The sequence below is a fragment of the Atta cephalotes genome (genome assembly GCF_000143395.1).
Source record: "Atta cephalotes unplaced genomic scaffold scaffold00074, whole genome shotgun sequence".
Taxonomy (NCBI): Eukaryota; Metazoa; Arthropoda; class Insecta; order Hymenoptera; family Formicidae; genus Atta; species Atta cephalotes.
This window is the reverse complement of record NW_012130138.1, coordinates 665,442-693,418: the sequence shown is the minus strand read 5'-3', so window position 1 is coordinate 693,418 and position 27,977 is coordinate 665,442. Positions and strand designations below refer to the sequence as shown.

The 27,977-nt window shown below is 28.2% G+C and overlaps 4 protein-coding genes across 4 annotated transcripts in view; 3 read left to right on the top strand and 1 right to left on the bottom strand.

The window, feature by feature from the left end:
- Positions 1-408: 408 nt before the first annotated feature.
- Positions 409-3,959, bottom strand: LOC105624186 (protein arginine N-methyltransferase 5). The gene is made up of 11 exons (XM_012205546.1): positions 3,874-3,959; positions 3,658-3,776; positions 2,891-3,117; positions 2,459-2,638; positions 2,174-2,383; positions 1,895-2,100; positions 1,698-1,820; positions 1,210-1,385; positions 913-1,116; positions 652-833; positions 409-561 (listed from the first exon to the last, which is right to left on the bottom strand). The coding sequence occupies exons 1-11, from the start codon at positions 3,957-3,959 to the stop codon at positions 409-411; spliced, it is 1,866 nt and encodes a 621-aa protein (XP_012060936.1).
- A 2,493-nt stretch (positions 3,960-6,452) lies between these two features.
- Positions 6,453-8,923, top strand: LOC105624185 (twinkle protein, mitochondrial; the record flags this gene model as incomplete). The annotated part of the gene is made up of 7 exons (XM_012205545.1): positions 6,453-6,708; positions 6,820-7,058; positions 7,228-7,906; positions 8,006-8,250; positions 8,335-8,429; positions 8,493-8,709; positions 8,786-8,923. Coding segments are annotated over exons 1-7 (1,869 nt in total), but the record flags the coding sequence as incomplete, so codon positions are not given.
- A 594-nt stretch (positions 8,924-9,517) lies between these two features.
- On the top strand, positions 9,518-20,916 carry LOC105624184 (glycosyltransferase 25 family member). Its single transcript, XM_012205544.1, has 10 exons — positions 9,518-9,732; positions 10,389-10,617; positions 12,520-12,862; positions 13,217-13,336; positions 13,920-14,109; positions 19,431-19,505; positions 19,701-19,758; positions 19,830-19,957; positions 20,231-20,431; positions 20,742-20,916. Exons 1-10 carry the CDS (start codon positions 9,518-9,520, stop codon positions 20,914-20,916), a joined length of 1,734 nt encoding a protein of 577 aa, XP_012060934.1.
- A 6,621-nt stretch (positions 20,917-27,537) lies between these two features.
- Positions 27,538-27,977, top strand: part of LOC105624183 (L-xylulose reductase) — a 6,167-nt gene continuing 5,727 nt past the window's right edge. The window contains exon 1 of the mRNA XM_012205542.1: positions 27,538-27,589. Within this exon, the coding sequence (XP_012060932.1) occupies positions 27,538-27,589 (52 nt within the window). The remainder of the gene's footprint in view (positions 27,590-27,977) is intronic.

Sequence of the window (27,977 nt, the reverse complement as noted above, 5' to 3'; positions counted from 1 at the left end):
GTAAGTGGAATAAACAGTTGAATAATATTCTGAAATAAATAATTATCTCAGAAATATTTGCTGTTCATAAAAAAAAAGTAAATAAAAAGATTCATATCTGGAGATACGATAGTGTCCCGGTTCCTATATTACATCAAATTTATGTCAAATTGAAATTTAGTATATTAATATTATATAATATTAATATATTAATATAATAATATAATAATATGGTATATTAATATTAGTTTAACAATTTGACACATTTGAAATAAAATTAATGCTAAAATATTCGAATACGTAATACTGTTCACATTCGTCAGAAAATTTAATTATAAATCTAATAGTTAATATTTAATAGTCTGATATATATATATCGTATATCGGAACATTGTTAAATGAACAAGTCATAATACACAAGTCGTTACGTTATAATCCGATAACGGAAGAGCGTCCAGTTATATTGTGGATTGAGACTGGTATGGGTTTACTGAGACACCATTCATACCATACTTTCTTAGAACCACATCTGCGCCAGAAATGAACCACTATTTCATCTCCTGCTTTTAATTGTACTGGTTCCTGTGTATCGATAAATATTTTTTTTATCTACCACAAAACTTATATTTTGCAAGAATATTTACTTTAAAGAATAAAAATTATTTCACGTACCTTAAGTGGAAAAAAGATTGGAAACCAACTAAACATATCTGAGCTGTATGTGCTAGGTTCTATGCTTAATGTAATGTTTTCATATAAAACTGCTGTGAAGTATCCTGAAAATCCATGTAATACACAATTTTGTTCTACTTGAAAAGTCTTGATTTCATATCTCGAATTGTCAGCAAGAGCGTCTAAAAAAATACAAACATGTAAAGAAATTAAAATAATTAAAATATAAAATAATTAAAATATTGGATATTTTGTACAAACCTGTATTTGGATGTTTGAATGTAAAAAGTGGTTTCGGATTTGCTATATCGTATTTATTTTGAAGATGTACTACGTATAGAGTTTCAAAATGAGCTAACGGATGTTTGTCCTTATCTCTAAGTTGTCGCACTTCATTGTACAATTTAGAGGATTGCATAGGAGCTATGTATGAAGTGTATGATTGTGGTATGTTAATTCCGTCATCTGATAAAAATTTCAAACAAGTAGTTAAAGAAAAAATTAATACTATTAATGCAAGATTAACATCATTTACGTAATGTGGCATGTAATGCAAACCTCTTAAGAACTTAAGGACATTATCTAGACATTCTGGTGACAATTCGTTATCACCAAAGGATCCGAGTAATTCAGACACAATTATATCAGCTTTGTCCGGAGGATTCCATTCTCTCATATCGCATGATATCACTGTAACTTTTTCTTTCCACATATCTCTTTGAAGGGCTTGTAAACTATAAACATAGAATGAAATAATGAACACATGTAATTCACGATTATTTAAAATTTGATTGAAATTATTGGATAAAAAGTCTTCTCTAATTCATTTTAAAATAAATAAAAATTAAAATAAATAAGGATAAAATTGTTTCTTTATTAAACAAAATATCGATTCTTTCATTTTACTTTTAGATAGCTTTATTAGCTTTTTTTCTTATCAAATTTAATTATATTACCATTTAATAAAGAAGAAATTTTAAAATATTTTAAAAAACAAAGATTTTTTTATCCAATCTAATATAATTGTTATTTTAAAATGGTCTCACGTTATTATGGCATTAGGATTCTTCTCCACTGCATATATCTTTACTTCCCGATATGCCATTTTCGCGGCATTCAGAGATGCGGTTACAAGCGGGCCTCTTCCAGCACCAACTACCATAATGATTCTAAAAATTTATAATCTTGTTATACATTTTTCTAAGGATATTATTTTTATTAATTAATATGATTCGACGATTACATCGTTCTTTCCTCTTGCATTTTATATACTATCGCATTTATAGCTTCGTATATAGCACTTTGATATTCTCGATATTTTATGGGATCCTTCTCGAATATTTCATAAGTTTGTGATTCGAGATTATCCATTAGAGGCTGTAATGGACATTGCAGATAGTCCTCATATCCTCGAGCAAATTTTTCCACCGTTCCATCATTTTGACATCCCTTAAAAAATGATATTATTTTGTATATTCTACAAAATTAAGTATTTATTTTTAGAAAACTTTTTTAATTTTACCTTCCATAAATAATCAAGATAGTTATGATAATAACTAACACTTTGATAACGTGAGGCGCCTGTTAAAATAAATTGTACTTCTTGGACAGCAAATCTTCTTACTAATGCTTGATGTGCTTTACTTAGTACTGGATATCCCTTTTTATTAGTTAAAAATAACGTTGTTGGCAAAATTAAACATCTCACTGGTTCTCCGAGCCACCTATCAATCTTTTAAATTTAAATTGGTTTATACATATATATTCATATTGCACAATTTTAATTTGCAAATTTAATTTAAACTACCTCTTCTTCTTCAGGCAAATCATGACTGACAATTAATGAAACTCCTAATTTTTTATTATAATCACATATTACTCTAAAAGAATTCCACCATTCCCATGGATTCTCGTCTTCCGGATAATCTTCTGTTCTATAAGAATAGGTTTGTCTAATTGGATTCTCCATAGGAACTTGTATCCATACCTATAATAATTAATATGTTTTCATAATTTAAAAAAACTGTATTAATTTAACTGTACTAATTCTACAGTTTATAGATTTTATATCGGTAAATATATTTCCTTGTTGTTCAACATAAATAACATTATCTTTGTTTCAAAATGTTTATTTCTAAAAGTATATTGAGTATTAATCACACATATTTTCTAATTAAAAAATTAAAACTATAAATTATAATTTAATGTGTATGCATATATGTATATATATATGTGCTACCTGGAAAGTACAATTGTGATTTGATATTTTATCAGAAATGATCCTTGCAAGATTCACATTTTTGTTTATCCCGTATTTTAATTTTAAAGTCACTCCCGACAAACCAAAATGGCTAGCTAAGCCTAATTCCTGATTCAAAGTCTCTTCGCTATTTTTTCTAATAATTGGATTGGTCGAGTCAACATTGATAAGTGATGAAAACTTCGCAATTATTCTATTATTCCAATCTGCAATGTAATATTATTGATTCTATTTAAATTTGATTTTATTAATTTATTTTTTAAAATTATTGATATAATTCAGTGATCAGCATTAGATACAACTTTTGGTTAGATTTTTATGTCAGATAATGTGTATGTTCATTATCCCTTATTTACCATTCATATCTTGAAAATTAATTAATAATAAAATCTGTGATACTTATCTCAGAAGCTTATAACAAAAAAATTTTATAACAGCAAAAGATACAATTCTATCATATGATAAGTCTATCATATAATAAGATATTTTTTATTGTTACACTTTTTGAACTGATATACACAGTGCATACAATAAATAAAACATGTTTGAAATATACATTCACTTCAACTTATTGCATCGGTTCAGAGTGTAGCAATAAAAAAACAGACTTGATATCGTTGTTCCTGGAACAAGGATAAGAAGAGAACATCAATATAAAAATGTAAGTAAAAGTTATCTAATGCTGACTACTGATATAATTAATAAAATATAAGTATAAATATTATAAATATATATTTAATTTATACCTGAACTGTTTAAAATTAAATCAGGCCTAGTGAGTGGTCCTGGACGATTTTTGGCAGGTCCAGAAATAAATTCTCTTTTAAATAAAGGATGAACCAAGGAGACACAAATAAAATCATACCTGAAATCATGAATAAAAATAATAATGTACATATGCAAATTACAATAAATAAAGATAAGTAAAAAGCATGACATTTAAACATGTAATAACAATTTACCTTGATTCAGATGCATAAATTAAACAATCATTTAAATTTACAGCACAGCACAAATCCAATCCACAGGAAAGCCGTTGATTTGTCATTGCAATATATATAATTAAATAATGTACTTTTTTTCTGAAATATTTTCGGATGAATATGATAAATGTGACTTTAATTCCTTTTATATATCATATTAAATGACCTATATATATAAAAAGAAAAATAATAATATAAAAACTTTACTTCGTAACATAAACAATCTGAATTAAGTAATCAATAAGTAATCAGAAATGCTGGTTTAACAATATTTTTGCTTTGTACGTACCGGCGATTTGATCAATACTAAATGTAGAATAAACAATAAATAAAATTACACGTGCACAACACGCGTAAAAGGTTATGTTTTATCAGAGAATACAACCGCAGACTATATAGATAGATAATCTATAGACTTTTAGTGGCCATGCCTGGCTGGGTTTAGCTGTTACTTTAGTTTGAAGGGCCTCTACAAAATGTCTACAAAATGTGAACATTGAACTATGTAGCCAATATCCATGATTCAATTGAATGTCCACAATTTTTTGGTTGTATTTTTCGCTATATCCATGAATTTCAGTCCGTTAGATAGACAGACGAACAATCAATCTATCGGGGCTTGTAATAAGGGCTGGTTGTTTCATCTTTTGATAAATTTTATTTATGAGGTAAATTTGGTAATTCGCGCATGTGATTGGGTCTTGTTACTTACACAACAGATAAAATTTACCAAAAGATGGAACAACCGGCTCTAAGTCTTGTTAGACAACTTACAGTTTTGTTATCTAATGGATCGAAATTCGTGGATATAGCGAAGAATACAACTAAATAATCGTCGACATTACCGACCGGATTGTGGACATTGGTTGCATAGTTCAATGTCCACATTTTATGGACATAGAAGCGCTTCAAAATAAAGTAACAGCTAAATCCCGAATATGGTCGCTCTTAGGCTTCTCTCTGCACATTGAACGCGTCAACGCTTACCGCGCGGAAGTTATCGCACTAATTAATAATTCTATGTTCTTAAGTCGGCCTCACCATATAAACTTCTAAAAATGATGTAATATTTCTTCCGCCGCGCGGCAAAAGTTGGATTGAGTTCAACTTTTGTGGCGCGGTGAAAATTACATATCTATTAAGCCGGTTCTGCATTAACTGCAAGCTGAAGCTCGCAAGTTTGATTTCAAAATGCAAGCTTCAGATTGGTTGTTGCAACAAATTTACGATCGACTTGCAACTAATGTAGAACTGGCTTTACTTCCGAGCAAGCAAGAAACGTTGATGGCTCACGTCAACTTTGCCGTGCGGCAAGCGTTACCGCGTTTTTGTGTGCAGGAGCCGTATGAATATCGGCCTAAATATCGATGCTAGATTCTGATTAGAGGGTCTCTATGGCCGGTATTCATAGTCAGATCTTATATTCAATCCTCTGGGTTGCGTTCCAAAATTCAACTCTGTCAACTCGAGTATTATTTTATCTTTGTTGGTCACTAAATTAAATAAAAATAAAGAATACTCGGAGTTGAGGGTGTACAGCGGGTATGGTCATACTGCAAATGCTTTGAAGCATATTTTAATTGGTCAGTTTGTAAAATTCTTTCTTCTAATTGGTCCATCAAATGCTTCAAAGTATTTGTAGCGAGACTTTGACCACAGCCAGAATTAAGTTTTGGAACGCACCCTCCTGGTGTTGGTTTTATTTTGTGATCACGTGCTCTATACGCCGGTTTTCCATTATTACGGATTGACAATATCAACATCAATAAAACAAATATAAAGAATAAAGACCATTTGTTCTGAAACATCCTAAAAGATCTCTTAAGAGATTTGTTTTAGTGATGTTGATAATGTCAATAATGATACGATTTGAAAAAATCGGTTAAATGCTTAATATAACGCTTTCTCTTCTGATTTTCCTGTTATTATGTAAATTTGTATTTTATTGCGTAGAATAGATTCTGAAAAGAAAAATTGTTCAAGTGTCACTTTTGTTTCTTTATACTTTTTTTATACTGTTTTTGTTTCAAAATTTTTTTTAGTTAAGTCAGAAAATAATTTTTTAAATGATAATTCTCTGCTCACTCTACATATTCTTTGCTTTAATTAATTAAAAGCAAATTATTTTTTTGTATAATTTAAATTATAGTAGTTTTGTGTTTCAAAATTTATATTTACCTTATTCTTTTTATGTAAACATCAAAAAACTTCGAAATATAAAAAATGTAACTTGAGTTTTCTAATAATTTTTCTTCTATTAAATATATTTTATACATGAAAATGCAAAAATTTATACTTACTTCTCTCAGGAAACAAATCGACACGAATGTTATTCTATCTGTATTATTCATGAAAAGAAAAATATAAAACGATGTTTATATCGACTGCATTTCCTGAAGGAAAGCAGTCTATATTGATTATAATTGAAAATAATTATACAGATAAAATTCTTTACAGCTCCAGTGATGAGATATTAACTTTTATTACTGATCAAAATGATTTCAATGCTATTAGATCTATAACTTCAATGTTGATAACGCTTCAATTAGACAAGAAAAATGTCTTCAAAATTATTGATGCGTTCTTTAACTCCAGAAAGATATGACAGATTTTGGATGTTTTATCGTCGTTTATATTCTAATAGTAGCATTATAAATGATCCAGTACCTGGGATCTCATTATTTCACATAAAACAAATACTGAAGCAAAAGAATATTAATACCATTGATGGACATGCATGTCTAGTCACTGAGTGTCCTATATGTGATTCTGAAAAATCTAAAAAGGCAAATATTTATATTAATAAAACAACAGGTAAACCAAAATGTATAAGATAATAAAATGTATAGAACATATTTGATAGAAGGTACATAAAGAAATTGATAAAATAATTGTATCTTATACAAATATACTTGTTTATTACAGGATATTTTTTATGTGATAAATGCCATTCTAAAGGAGAATGGAATATATTGGAAAAATTTTTATTAACAAAATCAACCAAAGCAAATAATATGCAAAAAGAATTGGAAACTTTGAGAAATGCTATAAAAGTTCAAGAAGATTATGCTACAAAATGGAATAACATAGTGAAATCTAATCAGAAAATTGCAGATTTGTCATCAGAGTTATATGAAGAAGTTCTGAATATATTCTCTCTTCCAGTAAGATAATTAACATAGATTCAATGTTTACACACATACACACACACACGCGCGCACACACACACACACACACACACACACACACATCACACGCACGCACGCATATATATATATATGCACATATATATATATATATCCAAATATTACACATTAATGAAAATTATTACAGAGAATTTCACAAGAGGATATTTTACAATTAAATGGTATATATGCAGCTGTACCAGCATTATTATATTTTCCATTAATTGCTTTCGGTACTGTTGTGGGTTATAAAACTCTTTCTTGTAAACCAGAATTAGAACAAATCATACCTATTTCCAATGTTAGTGGATTTATTTTTTATAAGCAAAAAGATAGTAAAAATGATACGACTGCAGTGGTTGTACCAACAATACTCGATTTATTAGCATTAGCATCTCGAAAGGCAGCAAACGTGATCTGTTTGCCATACAATTTACAACACTTGCCACAGCAATTGTTGCCAAATTTTGAAAATTTTAAAAAATTAATTCTATGGTTTGGAAATGACGAACCTAGCTGGTATACAGCCAGACAATTCGCTAAGAAATTAAATGAGAAGAGATGTTACTTCGTGAGACCAATTGACACGCAACCTAGACCAAAATTAGCTGCTGACAGAGATTATGACTTTAAACATATTTTAGCAAATGCACAACCAATCTGGCATAAAAGTATTACTATTTTTGATGACCTCAGACAAGATGTATTATGTGATTTGCAAAATATAGATAAAGTTCAAGGTGTAAAATGGAAAAGATATCCTACCTTAAATCGAATTTTAAAAGGACATAGAAGAGGAGAATTTACAATACTAACTGGTCCAACTGGTAAGACAGATCAGTTAATTACTAAAGAGATAACTAAATCATTTGCATCAGAGGATGTTGCTTATAAAATTACATTTTTTTACACATATCAATTTTTAGGCAGTGGCAAAACTACATTTATGAGCGAATATTCGCTAGATTTAGCAATGCAAGGTGTCAACACATTATGGGGTAGTTTTGAAATCAGAAATGCTCGGTTAGCTAGAACTATGTTGCAGCAAATGGCAGAAGTATCTTTGGAAGATAACTTGGATAAATTCAATACATATGCAGATGCTTTTAACAAGTTACCAATTTATTTTATGACTTTTCATGGTCAGCAGAATATCAAAGTTGTTATGGATGTATGACATTATATGTTTCTATAAGACATTATCTATAAATGAAAAATTTAATGTTGTATATAACTTTTCGCTTTTTTATTTTAGGCAGTTATGCATGCAACATATGTACATGACATAGCTCATGTGATAATTGACAATATGCAATTTATGATGGGCATGTCAGAAGAAATGACCGATAGGTGAGACGAATGTGTTTTATCTCTCTTTGAAAAATTTATTTTTTATACAGCGTTGTATCGTAGATTTTGGAAACAAGACAAGATCATAGCACAGTTCAGAAATTTTGCTACAAAATATAATTGTCATGTTACTTTGGTTATACATCCAAGAAAAGAACGAGATGAAGAATTGACAGCTTTGTCTATTTTTGGCAGTGCCAAAGCAAGTCAAGAAGCTGATAATATATTGATTATACAAGACAAAAGACTTACTAGCATAAAAGGAAAGAAATATTTACAGGTATGTACATCTGCAATTGTTGGATGATATATTTTTCAATCTTCAATATGAGTTATTTTATCTTGTGTGTATCCAGATTGCAAAGAATAGATACAGTGGAGATTTGGGTATAATGCTTCTAGAATTTGACAAAACCAAACTTAGTTATGCATACAAGAAAAAGGTAAAGTCAGAAGAAGTAAATAAAATAAAAGGAATAAAAGTAAAAGAAGATATTTCTTTGGTAAAAAGTTAAATTATAAGAAAAATATGACCAAAATACAGGAAAATTTTGCCATCAATTTATATTTTATAATAGTAAGTTTTGCAATCAATGTATATTTATAATAGTAAATTTGTTCAAATTCTGTGATACATTTTTTGTACAAAACTTGGAGGGGGCGGGAAGAGAAAAAAGATGAGGAAAAAACAGAGAAGAGGAAAGCAGAGGATTTATATATACAACATAATTTATATACATATACATAATTTATATACATATATTTAAAAAATTGAATAAAAAATGTTATAAGATTGATTGCACTGGCTGTGTTCTGTTATTCTGCGAGTACTTAAAATCTGTAGTTCACGTTACGTTATAAATTTTCAGTATATACTGCAGTAAACATTTAACGCAGCCACTGTGTGATGAACATTGCGTACAATTTTCTGTTTTATCGATTGCGCACATCTACGTACTTGTGATAATAGGATGAGAATGATGAGATAGAAAGATCATGTTAGAGGAATTGTTTCTTCGTATAATCTTCACATTCGTCTGTCTAAATTTTCTAATAGGCGAACACGAAGAGACACGTGTGTGATTAAAATGTACCGATTTTATATCTGTATCACGATGATCCTTCGAGGATATTTAATTATTTATTCTCTCATTGGTTTTGCGTGGTTGGTTACGTGCGACACAATCTTAAAAGAACCAACCGTGTTGATTAGTGTCCTTGTTAGAAATAAGGCACACACGTTGCCGTACTTTCTGAGTTTATTAGAGAATCAAGATTATCCAAAGAAGCGAATAAGTTTTTGGTAAGTGACTAGACATAACCTCACTTTTTTGTTCGGTAATGATATAGTAAAACTCATAGAAGCATTTATAAATTCATCAATATAACATAGTTTTTGGATATTGAGGATTTGGATATATACTTATAATTAAAAAATTGATCAGCGTTTTTCTAATTAAGATGTTAAAATAATGTAAGAATTCACTCCCATTATTTATTGAGAATTGTCTTATATTATAATTATACGTAATCGTCATAAAATTAAATCTCAAGTATGAGCGAATACGAGAAAATTAGAAATATTTCGAAACAATCGCATTGATTGTCGTCACATTTTCATTCGTTCTATCACGGTTTCAAATTTATTTATAAATTTATATTTGAAGTTATCCGCTAATCGATGCGGCGCATGCGGAAACATGTCGATTCGCAAACGCGCGAATATATAATACCGGATGTGTTTGAACGTGCCGCGCTAGTTTTAGAAGTCTTCTTCACGTTTAGATTTTTGGAGATTTATCTATATTTTATTTGTATTATATTTCTTATATATTCATTTCGACAATATAGTTTAATTTTTATTTTGATTTAACTTGTTTTTTCAAATATTTCTACGAAAAATATAACAGTGCAATCCCTTCAAGAAAGATGCGAAGATTTTTTTGTTAATCATTTCAGGATACGCAGCGACAACAATGTTGACAATTCGATCGAAATATTGAACAAATGGATTAGTTCGAGGAGCAAGATGTATCATTCGATGAATGTACATTTGAATGCATCATCGACAAGATTCGAGGATGAGAGATCAATCGCCGATTGGTCGCCTCGCAGATTTGCACATATAATAGATTTGCGTGAACAAGCACTTGATTATGCAAAAGAAATATGGGCAGATTTTATTTTGGTAAGCTAATTTTATTTTGTTATTTTGCAGTTACTTTGATTAATAAACTCTAATTAATTTAATTTTGGCTATTAATTCAATTGGCAAATTTGGAGTAAAATTTTTAATTATAATTTATTGTACTTGTTTAAATTAAATTATAATAAAAAATGTTACTTCAAGCAACTGACAGTTGAATTAATAGCCAAACTAAATTTTAAAAATAATTTGATAAAAATGTAAAGCTTGTCGAAGCGTCAAAGAAGTGTGAACAAAAAATTTTAACGCTTCTTAAACATTTCATTGACTCTTAAGCCCAGTTCCACAACTCATAGTTAATTCTTAATCGAGATTCAACTTGTTTCTCATCTTTTTCCAATTCTAAAATTGGAAAAAGATAATGAATTTAGTTGTGGAACTGGGCTTTAGTGATTTTGAGTATTTATACATGTTCTCCGAACTTCCCAAATGTTTCGTAAGGGACTTCACACAATAAGAGGAATAGGGAACGGAGAACAGAGAATAAGAATTTCAACCTCAACCTCAGAAATCATGTATTGTGGAATACATAGTTTCTGATAGATTGAAATTCTTATTCTCTATTCTCTGTTTCCTATTCCTTCTATTGTGCGGTGCCCCTCGAAACACATCTGTTACATTTTTCACACATTTAAAATTTTTTTTCATTAACGTTTCCCAAATGCTTCATAACACTCCGCAAAGAGTGTAGATACACTTCTTAAACACTTCATTCATTAGTACTTTACGCTTCCTAAACATTCCGCAAAGAATACCTACACGGAGCATTCTAATGTACATTTCGTGTATACTTCAAGGATATAGAACTAAAAAAAATTTTTTTTAAAGTGTCATAAGCTGTACATCGAAACAGAATATCGTTCAGCAGTACGCGGCACCGCTACTTAAAGCTCTATATGTACATTAAAGTAATGCATAGGTCCTCCATTTTTGACTTATTAACGATATTTTCACTTATTAATCCTATACCAATAATACTAAGCACTTATTGGACTAGGTCAAATGACGGTCGAAATAATCAATAGGAAGATTATCGGCATTTCGATTCATTAGATCAAAGGAAGTGCTTTGATATATGGAACTTTACCGCCATCACACAGATGGATACAGCGAGTTAAACTTCTAGAATTTAAAAAACCATACAGACTAGGATAAAAGATGTAGTATTGAAAGATTTTTCAATTGTGTTCTAATGAAATTTTTTTTGAAGTGAGCTCCATGGATTCCAAGATGAAAGCAGATTTTTTTTTAGATGTTTACGCCGTTTATGGAATAAATAAAATATATTTAAAAATATTATCGTATGCTTATCCAAGGACCTCGATCACATTTCATTTACGTTCGTTTAAGAATTCGATAATGCGCGATGTTCCATTTATGTTCTCTATGCAGCCTAATGATGCTCCATATACAATCAACAAACATTCTGCTCGTGCTTGCCGAAGAACTTACACTTTATTTATGTTTCTTTAATTCAATTGATTTTTACGTTTTTTACGTTTTTTATGTGTTTCGCTTTTTACGAGTTTCGTTTCCGTTATTCCCCCCATACACTTCCTTTACACTCCAATTAACGCGCTTTATTAACACTCTGTACTTTACGTTTTATTTTCACCAGGATTAAATTTAGAAATTATTTTCTGTCTTAAATTATACTATGGATAACACAATTAAAAAATTTATAGTTATATTAAGGACATAAGACAATATTTGTTAGTGAATGATTTCAGATAAGTTTCAAGAATACTAATAATAAAAAAAATTATAGTAGCAATATGCATTAAAGAATCTCATTTCATTTGTCTGATACATGTACGGATATTTACAGACTATATGAGAAAAAAGAACAAAAATGAAAGAAAAGAAAACTTCTTGTGTGTGCAGATGCTGGATGCTGACGTTTTTTTGATCAATCCAAGTACTATTCGTAATTTAATACATAAGGGGTATACTGTTGTTGCGCCTTTATTAAGATCGGACGGCATGTATAGTAATTTTTGGGCTGGAATGACAGCGGAACATTATTATTTGCGAACAGAGCTATACGAGCCGATCCTATTTCGCGAGAAAATTGATTGCTATAACGTGCCCATGATTCATAGCGCAGTACTCATAGATCTGAGAAGACGCTACTCTGATTATCTTACTTATAAGGCCGAAAAATTGACCGGTTATGATGGACCAGTGGACGATATCATAACTTTTGCCATAGGAGCAAATAAATCAGGTAAATATTAAAAGTTATCGTCTATATATATTAAAGTTGTCATGTGTTTAAAAGTTAAAATATGAATTATAAATAATAGTACGAAATTTACACCGATTAAACTGATTCTTTAATTATTAGTATATTCTGTTCTTATTATTAGCCTATATTCTATACTTTGACTTAACTTTTAATTTTACAAGGAATTAGATTTGATTTCGATTAAAAATTTTTTACATATATACAATATATACATAAGCTGTGTTTCAAAATTCATTACTAATGCTGAAAATCTACAGTTTACATTACGTGTACTACTATACATTTTCAGCACTGGCAGTGAATTTTGGAATACAATCAATGCTTATGTTATAGATGTGTCATTGTTCGTGTGTAACGATGACATTTATGGTTTCATTATGGTACCTTTGGAGAATGATGAGACTATCGCAGAAGATATGCAACGGTTGATTAATACCAAAGTGGAAATGTTAGGTAAGCTTGCTTCTGTAAAGGAAGAAGCATAATATAAATGAAATAAAATAAATAAGTAATTGTAAATGAATAAAAATAAATTTATGTAATATAATATCCAATGTGATAATATTCAATTAGGAATATTACAATATAGAATAGAATTTATTTATACTTCAGCATATACAAACCAAGAAGGGGACTTGGTTTACAGAAATACTTAACTCATTCATACTTGCACTTCTCTCCCGTCTTTATCTTATAAACCTAAACTATTACTATACATTCCCTTTTACCTATACATAATTTCTATATCACAACCCTATCACAGTCTATTATTATGTCTATTATTATGTCCATATTTCATTTCTTATTTCTCTTTACCTAGCATTTCTTTATTCTTATATTCCCTTCCCTTATATTCTTTAATTGCCATTCCATCTACATCCTATCCTTTTTATTTTCTATTGATCATTTCAATTCCTTAACTTATAAATAGATAATAAATTACTTATCACTAACTATAATACTACGCTACGTAATATTACAACATAATATTATTACAGTTGACAGTGTTGGTTGATATAAATTGCGTTTTGTACAGCATTTAGCGATTATTTGCCGTTGTCGGATGATTTAAGAGAATTCGTAATATATCCGGAGAAAGACACTCTGGGTGTGGATGACATTTACATGATAAATCTATTAAGAAGACCAGAGAGACGTAGAAGGATGCAGAGACTTTTCGAAGAACTTGGTATTCGGGCGGAAATTATAGATGCTGTGGATGGTAGGTAAGTTATATATTATACAAGATAAAAAGAAATATATCTTTTTATAAATGCAATTTATAAATGCAGTATCTTTTACAAATGCAAAAATTCGATATATATCAATATTTTGAATAAATATGTATAATTTAATTCCAATATTCTGTCCATTTTTAGATATAATCATTTTAAGAAAAATAATTCTCTGGTTATTAATTCCAAATATTTTTAAGTTTTTATCTCGTTTTTCTACTTTTAAATAAGCTTTTAAATAAACTAAAAATATAAAAATATGAGGGAATGTATTGACAAGAAAGTATATGATCGCGTACGATTTTGAAAACTTTAATATGTCTAGACCAAAATAATGGAGACATATTTTTTATACATATTCTTTTTCACTTTTAAGTTTTTCAAGATGTTTTGTCTCTTAAAAGTGAAAGCGGGTATATAAAAAGCATATTCTTTTTGATCTAGATAAGTTAAAGGTTTATCAAAATCACACACTTCAGAAATGTTCCTTGTGAAATTTTTTTATTAGAAACTATGAGATAAATTAAAAACAACTTTGTGAAAATGTATTTTTTTTTTCATATTTAAATATCTTTTTTCTCTGTCGATAATTTCAAATAAAAATGAAATGCAGATACTATCAATTCAATATTCAATTAATAAAGAAATCATGAGATAAAATTAATCATAAATAAAATATACTTAGAATATTTACGTTTAGAATAAATTTGAAATAGTATTATAATATATAATAAAAATAAATTAATGTTAGCAGATTATAGGAACAGATGTTATCTCCAAATCATATCTTTTTTAAAAAAAGGTAAAAAAGAAGCGCCAATTGTGCGTGCTCTTCTCAAAAAAACATTACATAAATTATTATACGTGCTTATATATGTGCTTCTTGAAGAAAAAAATGACTTCCTATTTTAAACTTGTTCCAAATCTATTTTTCAAACTATGAAAGTATATTATATAATAATTTTTTTTTTAAATGTGTGAAATCTTGAAATTGCGCCAGTTATAAACAGAAAATACATTTCGTTGAAATGACTCTAATATAATTACTTTTAAATAAAAATACATGAAAATAAGAGCATCTAATTAAAATAAAAAAATTTTAATATAAAAAAAACTTGGCGCTGCTAGCAAATTTGGCTTAGTCTAGACACTTAGTTCCTTGACAGCGAACAATTATTTTAATAAAGTGAAAAATTACTGAAAAAGGCCGGCTCAGTCTGTGTGTATAAAAAGTTATACGTTATTATAATAAAATCCACAATTATAAATATTAACACTAATTGCACTAATAAGTATTACTAATATATTATTATTTGATATTTTTATTATTATTTATTTATTACGACATAATAAATGATTATACTTTTTTAATTTTTATAAAATTAATAATATAATATAAGTGATAATGAAGAAGTTAAACAAAAAAATAAATTATTATCTTGATTAAATAAAGTAGGCACAACATTATGTTTTAATTTTAATGTGCTATCTGCTTGAAGTCCCACATTTCAGGATCAAAATGAATCTATAAATAATAAATTTATTAATAATAATAGATTAATTCTTTTTTATATATTCTCATTATATCGCATTGTATTAATACATATATTCAGCAAATAAAATGACGTTAAATAATGCCCCTAAAGTCAATAAGATACATTATTGAAACGTCCTTGCTGCTGGATATATATAAGAATATGAATTTTTAGAATACCTGACATAATACGGAATATTTGCAGGTGTCCAGTTTGTATATTTTTTTAGGTGTATTTGCTATCCAAATTGCACATCTTTCTTTATCTTTTATAGGGATAGAATATATTTTATAACTTCCTTCCTTCGAGGAATTTTTACAATCTTGTGCATTACAGCTAGGCATTTTATCTATAAATTAGCTTTAAATATACTTTTACATTATATATTTTTATGTACGTAAGTTTGAAGTTATAGACTATATCCCTATACATAAAAATAGTACTAAAATAATACAAATATTTTGTTTAAAATAATTATTATAAAGAAAAATGATTTAATGTTACATCAATATTAATTGAATTCATCACTATGTACATACATACATACGTACCATTTATCATTGTATTCTGTTTTGTATACACCACTTTGTTCTTATATATGGCGGAACTAATAAAAAATCATTACTCGGTGTCTTAGCTCTTACTAGAGGAATTCTATTCTTCCATACAGCGCTTTTCCGTATTTCGATTTTTTTCGAGACCGGCCGCTTGAGTTTGATCTCTTTATACTCTGTGAAGTACTTATGGAGGATACATATACATAAAGATTTAGCCGCATTTTATAAGCAACGCAAGTAACTTCCCGTTCAAACATGCGTGAATTTTAACTGCAATCTTTTAAAAACCGATAATTGTCTTTATTGATAATGATTTCGTGGGAGGTAAAAATGTTTGTTATTTAGTATATTCATATAATGTATTGTTTTATCTTATAACTTTAATAGTTTTAATTTATTGGATATAAAAATTTTTGACTCGCCTTAACGAGTTTATAGCGCGATCTCGCCAATTGATCTTTCTGTTTTCGTTCTTTTTTGGACACTATTGGTCCTTCGGCCAGTGATAAAATGAGTGAGCTTTGATCGTCCGCAGCAGGCAATTCTTGCGTAACACTGCTCTTGTTCGAGCGGGAGATCTCGCTTCGTAAAAGCGGAGTCTCATTGTTTGGTATCTCTTAACAATGTAGAGAATATGAATATATCATTAAAACGAAAGGCCAAAAAATCAGGTTACTGAATACAATGCGAAATTTTTGATGACGTAAAAATCTGAAATCTTAGGACATTTATTCAGTCAATCAAGAATAAATTAATAACAATTACACTTACATGTTGTTTCGGCAAATTGATTGTGATTCTTTATATGTATCTCCATACGAAATAACAAAAAGTGTTTAGTAATATTTGATATATAGATTGATATTTCTTATTAAAAACTAACATAATTTTTCTTAGCATAAAAATAGAGATAAAATTTTTTTTTGAAATATATTTGATTCAAATATTACAAATTTTTTAATAAAAATAAAAATTTATAAAAATACATATGAAAATCATATACTCGATCGCAGTATTTAAAAAAAAAAGATAACTTTTGTAAAAATATTGTATATAAATGTTTAATTTTAAAACAAATATGATATTAATTAAATTTCTTTAATTCTATTAATTAATTAAATAAAAATAATTAGCTTCTAATGATTGATTGAAAAAAAATTTTGACAAATTTAAGAGTGTATAAAATACATATTATATATATTGGGTTGTCCAGAAAGGTCGGTCGGCACGAACTTTCCAGACAACTCAATATATATATATATTCCAGCAGGTATTATTTTTAGGCAGATTTTATTTCAGTTTTGTTTCTATTTTATTTTCATATTAATTATGAATACATATATTAGAAAATATTTTTTATTAGCATAATCGGCACGAAGAAAGTGAATGCTGTTCAAAAGACAATACGGTTGTAATAATTGTATCTTCTCTTGTGTAATTTGAATAATTGGAGTAGACATTAGGATATTTGCAAATTTTTTAAATAAAAATAAATAGTACATCTAATAGTTGATCGAGTTTATACATTTTATTAGAAAGGAAAATATTTTCTTTTTGAATATTATTTATATTAACTATATTTATTTTTATTTAATGTTAATAGAATTGAATAAATTTTTGTCGTAATCATTAAGATTATTTGATCCGATGATTCTTGAATATATTTTGCGCGTTATAGAATCTCAGGAATCGTGTATTTGAATTTATTAAATTAATTAATTTTGAATAATAAATTTGTCTGTTCACGGATATTTACAGTCCCAAAGAAAGGATTGGTATCGTATTAAATTTCTGAAATATTGAATTTCTGTTTCTGATTACAAAAAGATTGATGAACCATTTTCCTCTCAATATTCTTAATGTTTTTTTCATTCACAATATAAGATTTTTGTTAAATTTCTGAAAGTTGGCTGGTGTCATTCGTTGAGAGTTGTAAACTCACAGAACTCTATCCTCCTTGTTTTATTCAGAAACAGTACATGCACCTATTGCAAGTGATAAATTCTCTTGAGAATAACGATACACAGTTTATGTGAAAAAGGAATTGATAAACTTCTTTCTTTTTGACGCGTAAAATGTGCACATTGTAACAATTCAGATGAACATAGAATAATGATTAGAATAATGATATGATGCTTTTAGATTATTTTAACAAAAATCGTATTTAATTTCGCGCTATTATTCAGTATGTGCTAATCACTCGAGAGAAAGTTCGATCGATAGCATTATACTAAAAAAAAATTTACGATATTTGAATAAATATTTGTTTAGATAGTTAGTATCATTTTGGGACTATTTGCTTACAGAAAATAAATATTTATTCTATTTAACAAATGATATTTAAATTTAAGTTTAATTTTTATGAATTGAATAAATATTTATTTACTGTAAGTAAATGGTCCCATTGGTACTATATATATATATTAAACTTAAATAAAAAAATTAAAATTAAAAATTAAACTACATATATGATACGTGTAATATAAAACACATACTTGCACGAATTTTTTCTCTTTATTTTTTAAATCAGCGGCAACTTCAAAATTAAGATTACGATTTATCGTTAGCTTTTTCCCAGGTGTATTGAATCCTTCCTTTTTATTTATAAAAGTTTAATATATATAGTATATTAATGTATATTTATAGCCTGATGATACAAAATTATGACACTTTCGTTATTTTATCCAAATTATTGAAATTTTCTGTAAATACTTTTTTTTATTTAGATAACAAGTTGTACAATTATTATATATATGTATAATACGCAGTTATATATAATACCAAAGATTTATTGTTTCGATTAAATTTCAAGATTAATTGATAGATTCGCAGCTTCAGTCGGAATTTTAATAAAGTTCAATAAATAAATATTGTGACAATAAATAAATATATATAAAGTTACTTTATGTATTTATTTATTGTCAGACATTTAAGGAAAAAAGCTTTCCAAATATTACATTAAATTATATTTTGTTTATTTTTATACACATTATATGTATAAGTTATAGGGGCATCAATATATTAGCTATTCTAGTTAACGTTTCATTGTTTAATGGAGTAATGATATATTTTAGATTGTCTTAATGAACTTATTTTTCGGTTATACCTTTTCCAGGAAGTTCTCATGTATTTTTCGTCAATTTGTGCCAATCTCATTTTTTTAATCTCTTTTTTAATCTAATTTATTTAATCTCATTTTATTTCTCTTTCATCATTTCAGGGTTTTGAACAAGAGTTCCCTGAAGAAATGGGGCGTGATACCGATGTTCGAATATTCGGATCCTTATCATAAAAGGTGAAAATAGACGCGTGAAAAAATTTTATTTAATCGATTAAATTTAAATTTAAAAAAGAAGATTTCAGACAGCCATTGTTCGTTAATGATGCATGATCTGTCAAATTTGCTTTAAGTATGAAATCGTTTGTACTATTTTCCTTCATAATTCTCGAAATTTATTCTCTATAATAATTTATCTTTCTTTGCGCGTAGACCAATGACGATGGGCGAAATTGGCTGTTTTCTGAGTCATTATATCGTATGGCAAAAGGTAATAAAAGGCACTCTTGAGTGGAAAAAAATATTTAAAAAAAAGTTAATTACTGACTTAATATATATTAGGTACTAGAGCACGGTTATAAAAGCGTTATAGTGTTGGAGGATGATGTTCGCTTCGAGCCATTCTTTCGACAGAAAGTCGATTACGTTTTGGCGGAATTGTCTAATCTCAGACTTGAATGGGATTTGATGTAAGTCATATTTAGCAAAATTTATTATTTTCCAATCACCAAACCATTTTATTAATGGTTATATTGAAAAATCGAAGAAAAAAAGATTGAAATAAAAAAATTAAAGCTTTATTGTATCAGTTTGCAATTATAGCAGCGGTAAAACTGATTTAAGAATTTTCTCGCTCTTTTGAATTTTATGGCAATAAAAGTAAATTTATTTGAAGAAAATTAACTCTGAGAGACATCGGATCTAAAATTGGCACGTTACATTTTTTCATAATTTTATTTTAGATACATGGGAAGAAAAAAATTGGTGAAATCAGAGAATCTGGTGGAAGGATCTAAATTTTTGGTACGAGCAGGATATAGTTACTGGACTCTTGGTTACTTCTTGTCGGAAAGCGGAGCGAAGAAATTGATCGATGCTATGCCTCTCAAGAAATTAATTCCTGTTGATGAATTCCTTCCGATTCTTTCGGATACGCATCCTGAGTATGTGAAATGATTCAAAGTTTTAGGAAATGTATATACATATCTCATATTTTACGGAAAAATCAATATTTGATTGAATTCGAACCAAAAAGAATAATTTCAGAAAAAAAAAATATATATATATATATATATATATATATATATATATGTGTGTGTGTGTATAAATTATAGATTAATGATAAATCTCATAAAATCTGATTGAACGTTGTAAAAGTTGCGATTTCATATTATGTAATGTATCCTTAGTAAGAATGACTTGAATGAATCTTAATATTCATTTTAATTGATGATTCATTTTAATATTCAATAGGAAACAGTGGGCGGCTCAATTTCCCACTCGGAATTTGATTATCTTATCTACAAATCCACTTTTAATTTATCCGTCGCATTATACTGGCGAGGATGGACACATTAGCGACACGGAAGATTCCAAACTCGTGCATGATACTTTTATCGATAACTTGGAAAAAAAAGAAGAATTATAATCAAAGGGAAATTATAAGATAAGAAAAAATAGCAATTTATCTAGTCGGTGAAATCTGCCAATAATCTATTTTATATAACAGATTGAAACATTTTTTTAACGTAAAATACCTATACTGCCGTTATATTGCCATATACTATTAATTTGTAGTTTATAATCGATTAGCATATAATATATGACCATTTTAATGTCGCCAGTTTTTTATTATTATACAAACAGCAACGATAATGCAGTGGCGAAATAAAACACTGCGTTGATTTATATTTAGCTTCGAAGATGTTTAGGAATTAATTTCTCGGTAATTATTGCGAAAATTATAAATTGATAGATCTTTTCGATTCACATAGTTCAGTCTGCTTTATATGCCCATGAGAGATGATATAGTTATTTAGACACAGTGTGTACAGGAATATGTATACAGGAATATATATATATATCTTATACTTATATATATATATATATATATATATCTTATACCTTTTCACAGAAGAAGATGCCATAGTTTTATAGATTCCTTTGAAGACATATTTGTTCAAGTATATAGATATTACGCGAATAAACATATAAATATACTTTTATCTAATATCGATTTTTGTAGATTTATAAGAATAACATAAATCATCGCTCGTAAAATATTACATAAAATTCGCAAAAATGTTTTTTTTATACTTTTACATATAATGTATGTACCAACATTGTAAAAAAATATTTGAATGTATCATACCTAAAAATGTGCCAAATAAAAAAATTCTTTAAATATTTCGTTGATCACTAATCGTATAGAGATGTTATCATCTTTGAAGAAAAAATCATAAAAATCAAACCCTTCTGGTGGTCGATCATATACTTTCGTAAAACTTTTCACATTTTATTTTCCTTTTTACTTTTCATTTTTCACTCATTGAGATTTCACGTGAAACTTTTTATGTATAGCGATTATGTATGTAGTTTAAAAAAAAATGATAAAAAAGACATTATTTTTTATATATGCACGTACATATCTATATATAACTTTTCTCAATGCAATATTAACAATTTTCTTCATGAATTTCACAGTTTAGAGAATTACATGATCCCATAGAATCGTACATGATCAATAGAACTCACGTGAAACGTTTCACTTTTCAAGCCCTAAGGAAAAAATTACAATCGATCCCTTTTGACCTTTTTGAGATAAACTTCCAGCGAATTTGGATGTTTCATATTATACTGATTATAAAAAAAGATCTTTTAAAATTCTTTTACAATGTTAAAAATATAATTTGAAAAATAAAAAATATTTTTGAATGAAAATGGTATAAACAATATTTTTCTTTTTATCTAGTCCGCCTAGTGCATAGTATTATAAAGACCAAGTTTTTATAGTTTCTGAAAACCTGGGTAACAAATTGTCAAACTCAAATGTAGATACGCGGGAGAAATCTTTCAGCCTCTTTTGATTCAAACAGAAAAAGGAATTATGCGTTCTCAAAAAAGAATTATATGTATCCTTAAGAAGATAAAAGATGTAGATCAGACAACCATAAATCAAAGATCATAAAAGAAGCAATATTGAAATAAAACATAATTAATTAACATAATTTTACTTTAATATAATCTGATAGAGAAACAGAACATTTTGAAGAAAGTCTTTTAGTTCTCCCTTGAAATAATTGAACTTATTTGTTTTAGAAGATTTTATTAATCTTGCCCGGGAGTAAGGGATTTATAAATCGTTTAGAATCGTGGAACAGTTCCAAAAATAACATTTGTTTGCAAACTTTTGCATCATTGCGTTTTCTGGCCAGCAAGTTATCTCATAACTTCCAGGTCCATGTTCAGTTTCTTTTAAAGTCTTTGGACCTGTAATTTCTTTCATCAGCTTATCACCCATTGTGACGGAAAAATTTTTCATTTCTTACTTCCTTCGTCAATTAAAGGACAGTTATTATACAGAATTAATACAGAATTAATAATACAGAATTAATTAATACAGAATATTTTTTCGAGATACACCAAGATTACTTTTTAATAATTATAAGCCGGTATTCATAGTCAGATCTTATATTCAAGACCGTGTACTTAGGTACAGTCTTAAAAAAGTCTTAAAAAACAAACCGATCAGAGGGCTTTATTTGCGTCTAAGACATTAAACGGATTACGAATATCTATGGATTTACGATCAATCAGCTGAGGATTAGGAACTCGCAGCTGGAAATGCTGACATAACAGTGATTAATTGAGAATATAGACCTATTCTGTTACCAAATTTATTTTGGCTTACTTGAAAGAAGGGTGTATCTTTTTTTTTGAGATATGGCAATGCACGTATAGCAATAACACAATAGAAAGCTTTCGGTCCTATATCTTCTTGATATTTCATGTTTGCGTAAATTTTGGAAAAAAAATTTTTATTAAAATTATTGAAGTTTAGGTCAAAAAATAATAACAAAAAATTGTGTAATAGATTATAATAACGTTCAGATCAATAATTTTTATTTTGTTTTTATAATTCGCGATTATTTGTGATCATAAATAAGATATATAATCGTTCGAAATTTACAGTAATTAAGGTGCATATTATGGAGTCATTTGGCATGGATTCCAATTGGAATTACTTTATTATGCCTTTGATTTCTATTGAATTTTCTAAAAAAAACGGAATAATTCTAATAACATGCCAGTGGAATAGACCTACACAGAGCTAAACAACAATCGATACTGTTCTAACAAAGCAAGACTAGAGCCGAAGAATTACGGCGTCTCCGACAAGAGATCCAAAAGTCGCCCCTCCCTCTTTCGCCCCTCCTTACGGCTTATCGATTGCGTTTGCTCGTAGGAAAAGAAAATTCCGACTCGGTTGCACGACATTTTACAAAAAAGTGCAATACGTACAAAAACTCACAATCGCTCACTAGATCAGCGCAAAGTGGGGAAAAAAATTACTGTTAAAAAATTGCGATCTACAGTAATATTTAAAATTATTATGTTGACATAATAAAGGACTCCGTCCTATATGAAATTGGGTGAAATTAAATGGTTTTCTTATATGTTATAGCTTATAATATCTGCTAAACAAACAAAAAAAGTTTTAACGCAAAAATGTGACCAGTTTTCGATACAGTCGCTGACATCTTATCATAAAATATTTAATAACTTCTAAATGGCTGACCTAAAATTATAGTGTTTCTCAACAAGAACTCTAAGAAAATGAAGGAAAAAATTAGGAAAAAATCTTGAAAAATCCGAGTTGCCATACCTTGGCGACGCCAACTCAAAGTCAAACTGCTGAAGCTAGCTTTTTAAACTTTTATCTAAAACATTTTTTTTATAAAACTTACAGTTTTCCTGATATTTTACCGTTTCGGAACATCTTATGTTCCTTATGTATTATATTATACATATATGGTGCCACATATAATTATATCTCATATAATTACATACTCATATATGTCCAAGATATGTATAAAACGATACATTGTTACAGAGTGTAAAATTCCCTATTCTTAGCGAAATCCAGGACCAACGACATGGACATTGCGTTCGAGTGTGTATTCATGCGTATGCCATATGCAATTATATTACTTAATAAAAAATATTATTTACTAAAAATATTATATTACTTAATAAAAATTAATTGTTTCTCATTATTTCAATTATTTATTAAATTATTATCATCATTCAGATTTTGTTGTGTTTTGAGCAGCATCTATTATTGTTCAATAACGACGAAGAGGAACAATGTACATTGGACTGATAACGTACATAATTCGAAATACCATAATACATTGGTTACCTAGTAAACAAGAATGAATTGAAATGAATTGAAATGAATTGAAATGGATTCAGATTTTCAGAAATATTGATTCATGAATGTTAAAATGAATGCTTTTCAATTCTGAATGCATTTTTATTCATTTATAGGAATTGTATGAAGTATATCTCTATGCCTTTCAATCTAAAAATAATATTTAGCTTTTTCTGTGCAAACAAACACAATTGTGAATACTGTTCAATTCAAAATTTTGAATAGGAAATACAATTTTTCAATCCAATTGCATCCAATTGAATCTAATTGAATCCAAAAAAAGTATTTGCTATTTAAAATAGAAAAAAATTTCAATGCATTTTAATCCATTCTCGTTTGCTGGGTACATATGCACATGTATTCTCACTGTCCTTGCGCCTTACAAGTACAGTAATAATCTTAAATAGCTTCTTCCCCGTAGTCTATGTTATTTGCATTTCTTGCATTTGCATTTCTTATAAGCTATAAATATTTGATGCTTTGTTGCATTATGGAATCGTGAATACATTCTTTAATTTTTCGCATTCTTTAATTTTTAAGGAGTTTTAATTTGGAAGGAGCTAATGCAGAGTTAGCAACGAAACTAAAGTCCTAAACCCAATGCGAAGGCAACAGCGATAGCGATAGAAGTAGCGATAGTGATAGGAATAGAGGAATTCAACATACAAGAATAGGAATATGTGCATTGACATATGCATTCGCATATGTTGGATTCCTCTGTTCCTATTGCTATTGCTATTGCTGTTAGAATTGCATTGTGTTTAGAATTTTATAGATAAATCTAAAAAGGTTAATATTGTACAAGTGCAAGTGGAATTCACGGTTCCGTAATGCAACAAAGCATCAAATATTTATAGCTTATGATATCCCAGTTAGAAATAGTTCTTCGAACATCTTTTCGAGGAATTGTTTCTAAGTGAGACAAAAAGATGCAAATGATATAGATTACAGGGGATAAGCTATTTTAGATTATTATTGTACTTGCAAATACAATAGGAAGGTGCAAGGATAATTATATCCCAAGAATACGTGTATGATATTTCGAATATGCATGCCAGCTTAACATACGTTATCTCTCTTCGTCGTTATTGAACACAATAATAGATGCTGCTCAAAACCAGCACAACAGGATATAAATGATAAAAATAATTTAATAAATAATCCCTGATGAAAATTTTTCTCAGAATTTTTCATATAATTTTGTAGAATTTCTATATAATTTTTCGGATAATTTCTCTATAATTTTATAATTTTCTCACATTTTTTATACGAATTGGAACATTTCTCAGAGAATCTATATCTTTTTTTAGAATTTTTCATATATGTTAATTATGAAACATCGAAAGATTTTTAAGACTTTTTGTAAGTATAATTTCTGATGAAATATTACTGTACAAAATCTAAAAAATTTAAAAATATTTTTTAAAAAATTATGGGATGAGAAATTTCAGAATATTTCAGAATTCATTTGTATGAGAAGTTCTGAGAGAAAATGTAAACTTTCCGAATATTTCTGAGTATTTGTAAAAAATGTTCCAATTCGTATAAAAATTATGAGAAAAATTTTCATCAGAAATAGAGAAATAATTAATTTTTTATTAAGGGGGAAAACTCATATAGAAGGTTGAAAAAAAGGTCGTAATTTTTTTTCATAAATTAATAGTACGTAACATATAGAACAAAATGTCAAAGCTTGTCAAAGACCTAGAACTGAATTCGAAAATTTAAGGTAGTTATACAGCTATTAGCGGCATGTTGTGCCGAGTTGATATACGAATCTGGCATGCAGATTAGCATAAAACAGTTTAAATTTCTAAAAAAATATTATTTTTCTCTCAAAAAAATTCGCGTTTTTCTCGAAACGACAATTTTCGAGCGGCGTGGAATGTAGCTCAAACAATTTTTAAACAAACGAACTACTCCTTGCGTACACATATTCTATATAATATGTTCTTCACAGCATAAACTTATTTTTATATAAATATTTTTGAAATAAACAATTGTTTTTTAGTATCATTTATTTTAAAACGCAGCTTTTTTTGAAATATCACTATTTTTTTATTTTTGCCTTTTTTAACTTAAAAATATAGGTTCATGTATTGAATGTATATTCATTAACTAACATTTTCATTTTTCAAATTTTTCATTTCAGATAAGAATAGCAATCCCTATACTCCACCGTGCGAAGCACCATTTTTTTTAATAGTTGGACATACATCCTTATAACATTAATATTTAAATATATATTATAAAAATAAAATTTTTTATCAAATCTACAATTAAATAATAAAGTATATTGAAAATTTCAAAGAGATTGATTCAATATATTCTTGACAATAAATTCTCGAAAATTGATGAATTTTTAGCTATTTATTTGAGTTTTCTCCCTTAAGTTGCATACTGTCGGGTTACTAAAAGTTAATTGTTTATTGCTTTCTTTAATATCAAGCTTGCTTTTTTTAAACTAAAAAACCCGACATTTTCCACATAAAATGTCACAACAATTTGTTGTTTTTGATCGTACATTACTTTCTGTGAACTGCGTCTACTCATTTAAATGTTTTTACAATATTATAGGAACTTTATGTTCTATATGAAAACAAAAAATAACATATCAGGCTAATGCAAAAGCAGAGCAGAGCATAAGGTTTATCAAAGTGTGCTTTATCGCGTTACTGTCTCCCTCTCATTGACGCTCTTGTAAATTCCATTCTCTTCACATATGCTCACTGGAAAAAGCATCAAGGATAAAATCAGCATATCAAAGATCGTGTAGGGGGGATAGAACTACACATCACTATACGTCAGTGTTCGCTCAGTAGTCGCTCGATAACCATGAATATTAACTTTGAAGGAAAACGCATTCTTGTGACCGGCGCTGGTCAGGGTATGTCTTTTTTTTCATATTAATTTATATAATTTTGTGAATTTGAATTCTTCTGTGTTAATTTTTCTCATAAGGTACTTTTTAAAATTAAAAAAATCAGTACTTCTCTTAAATACATTGTATCGCTGTTGCTATAGTTTGCATTGAAATGTCGACTTTGCATTGAAATCAATGAGATCGAGAATATATCTATTATAAAATAATGAAAGAGCAAGAAAATGCAATAATATCTTTACTATTCTTTAAAACAGTATTTTATTAACAAAGATTAAAATAAGTCTATCTGTTTATGAGAGAGAGAGAGGGAGGGGGGGGAGGGAGGAGAGAGAGAGAGAGAGAGAGAGATAAGAGAGAGAATAAAAAATACAATCGATATCACATAATTAAA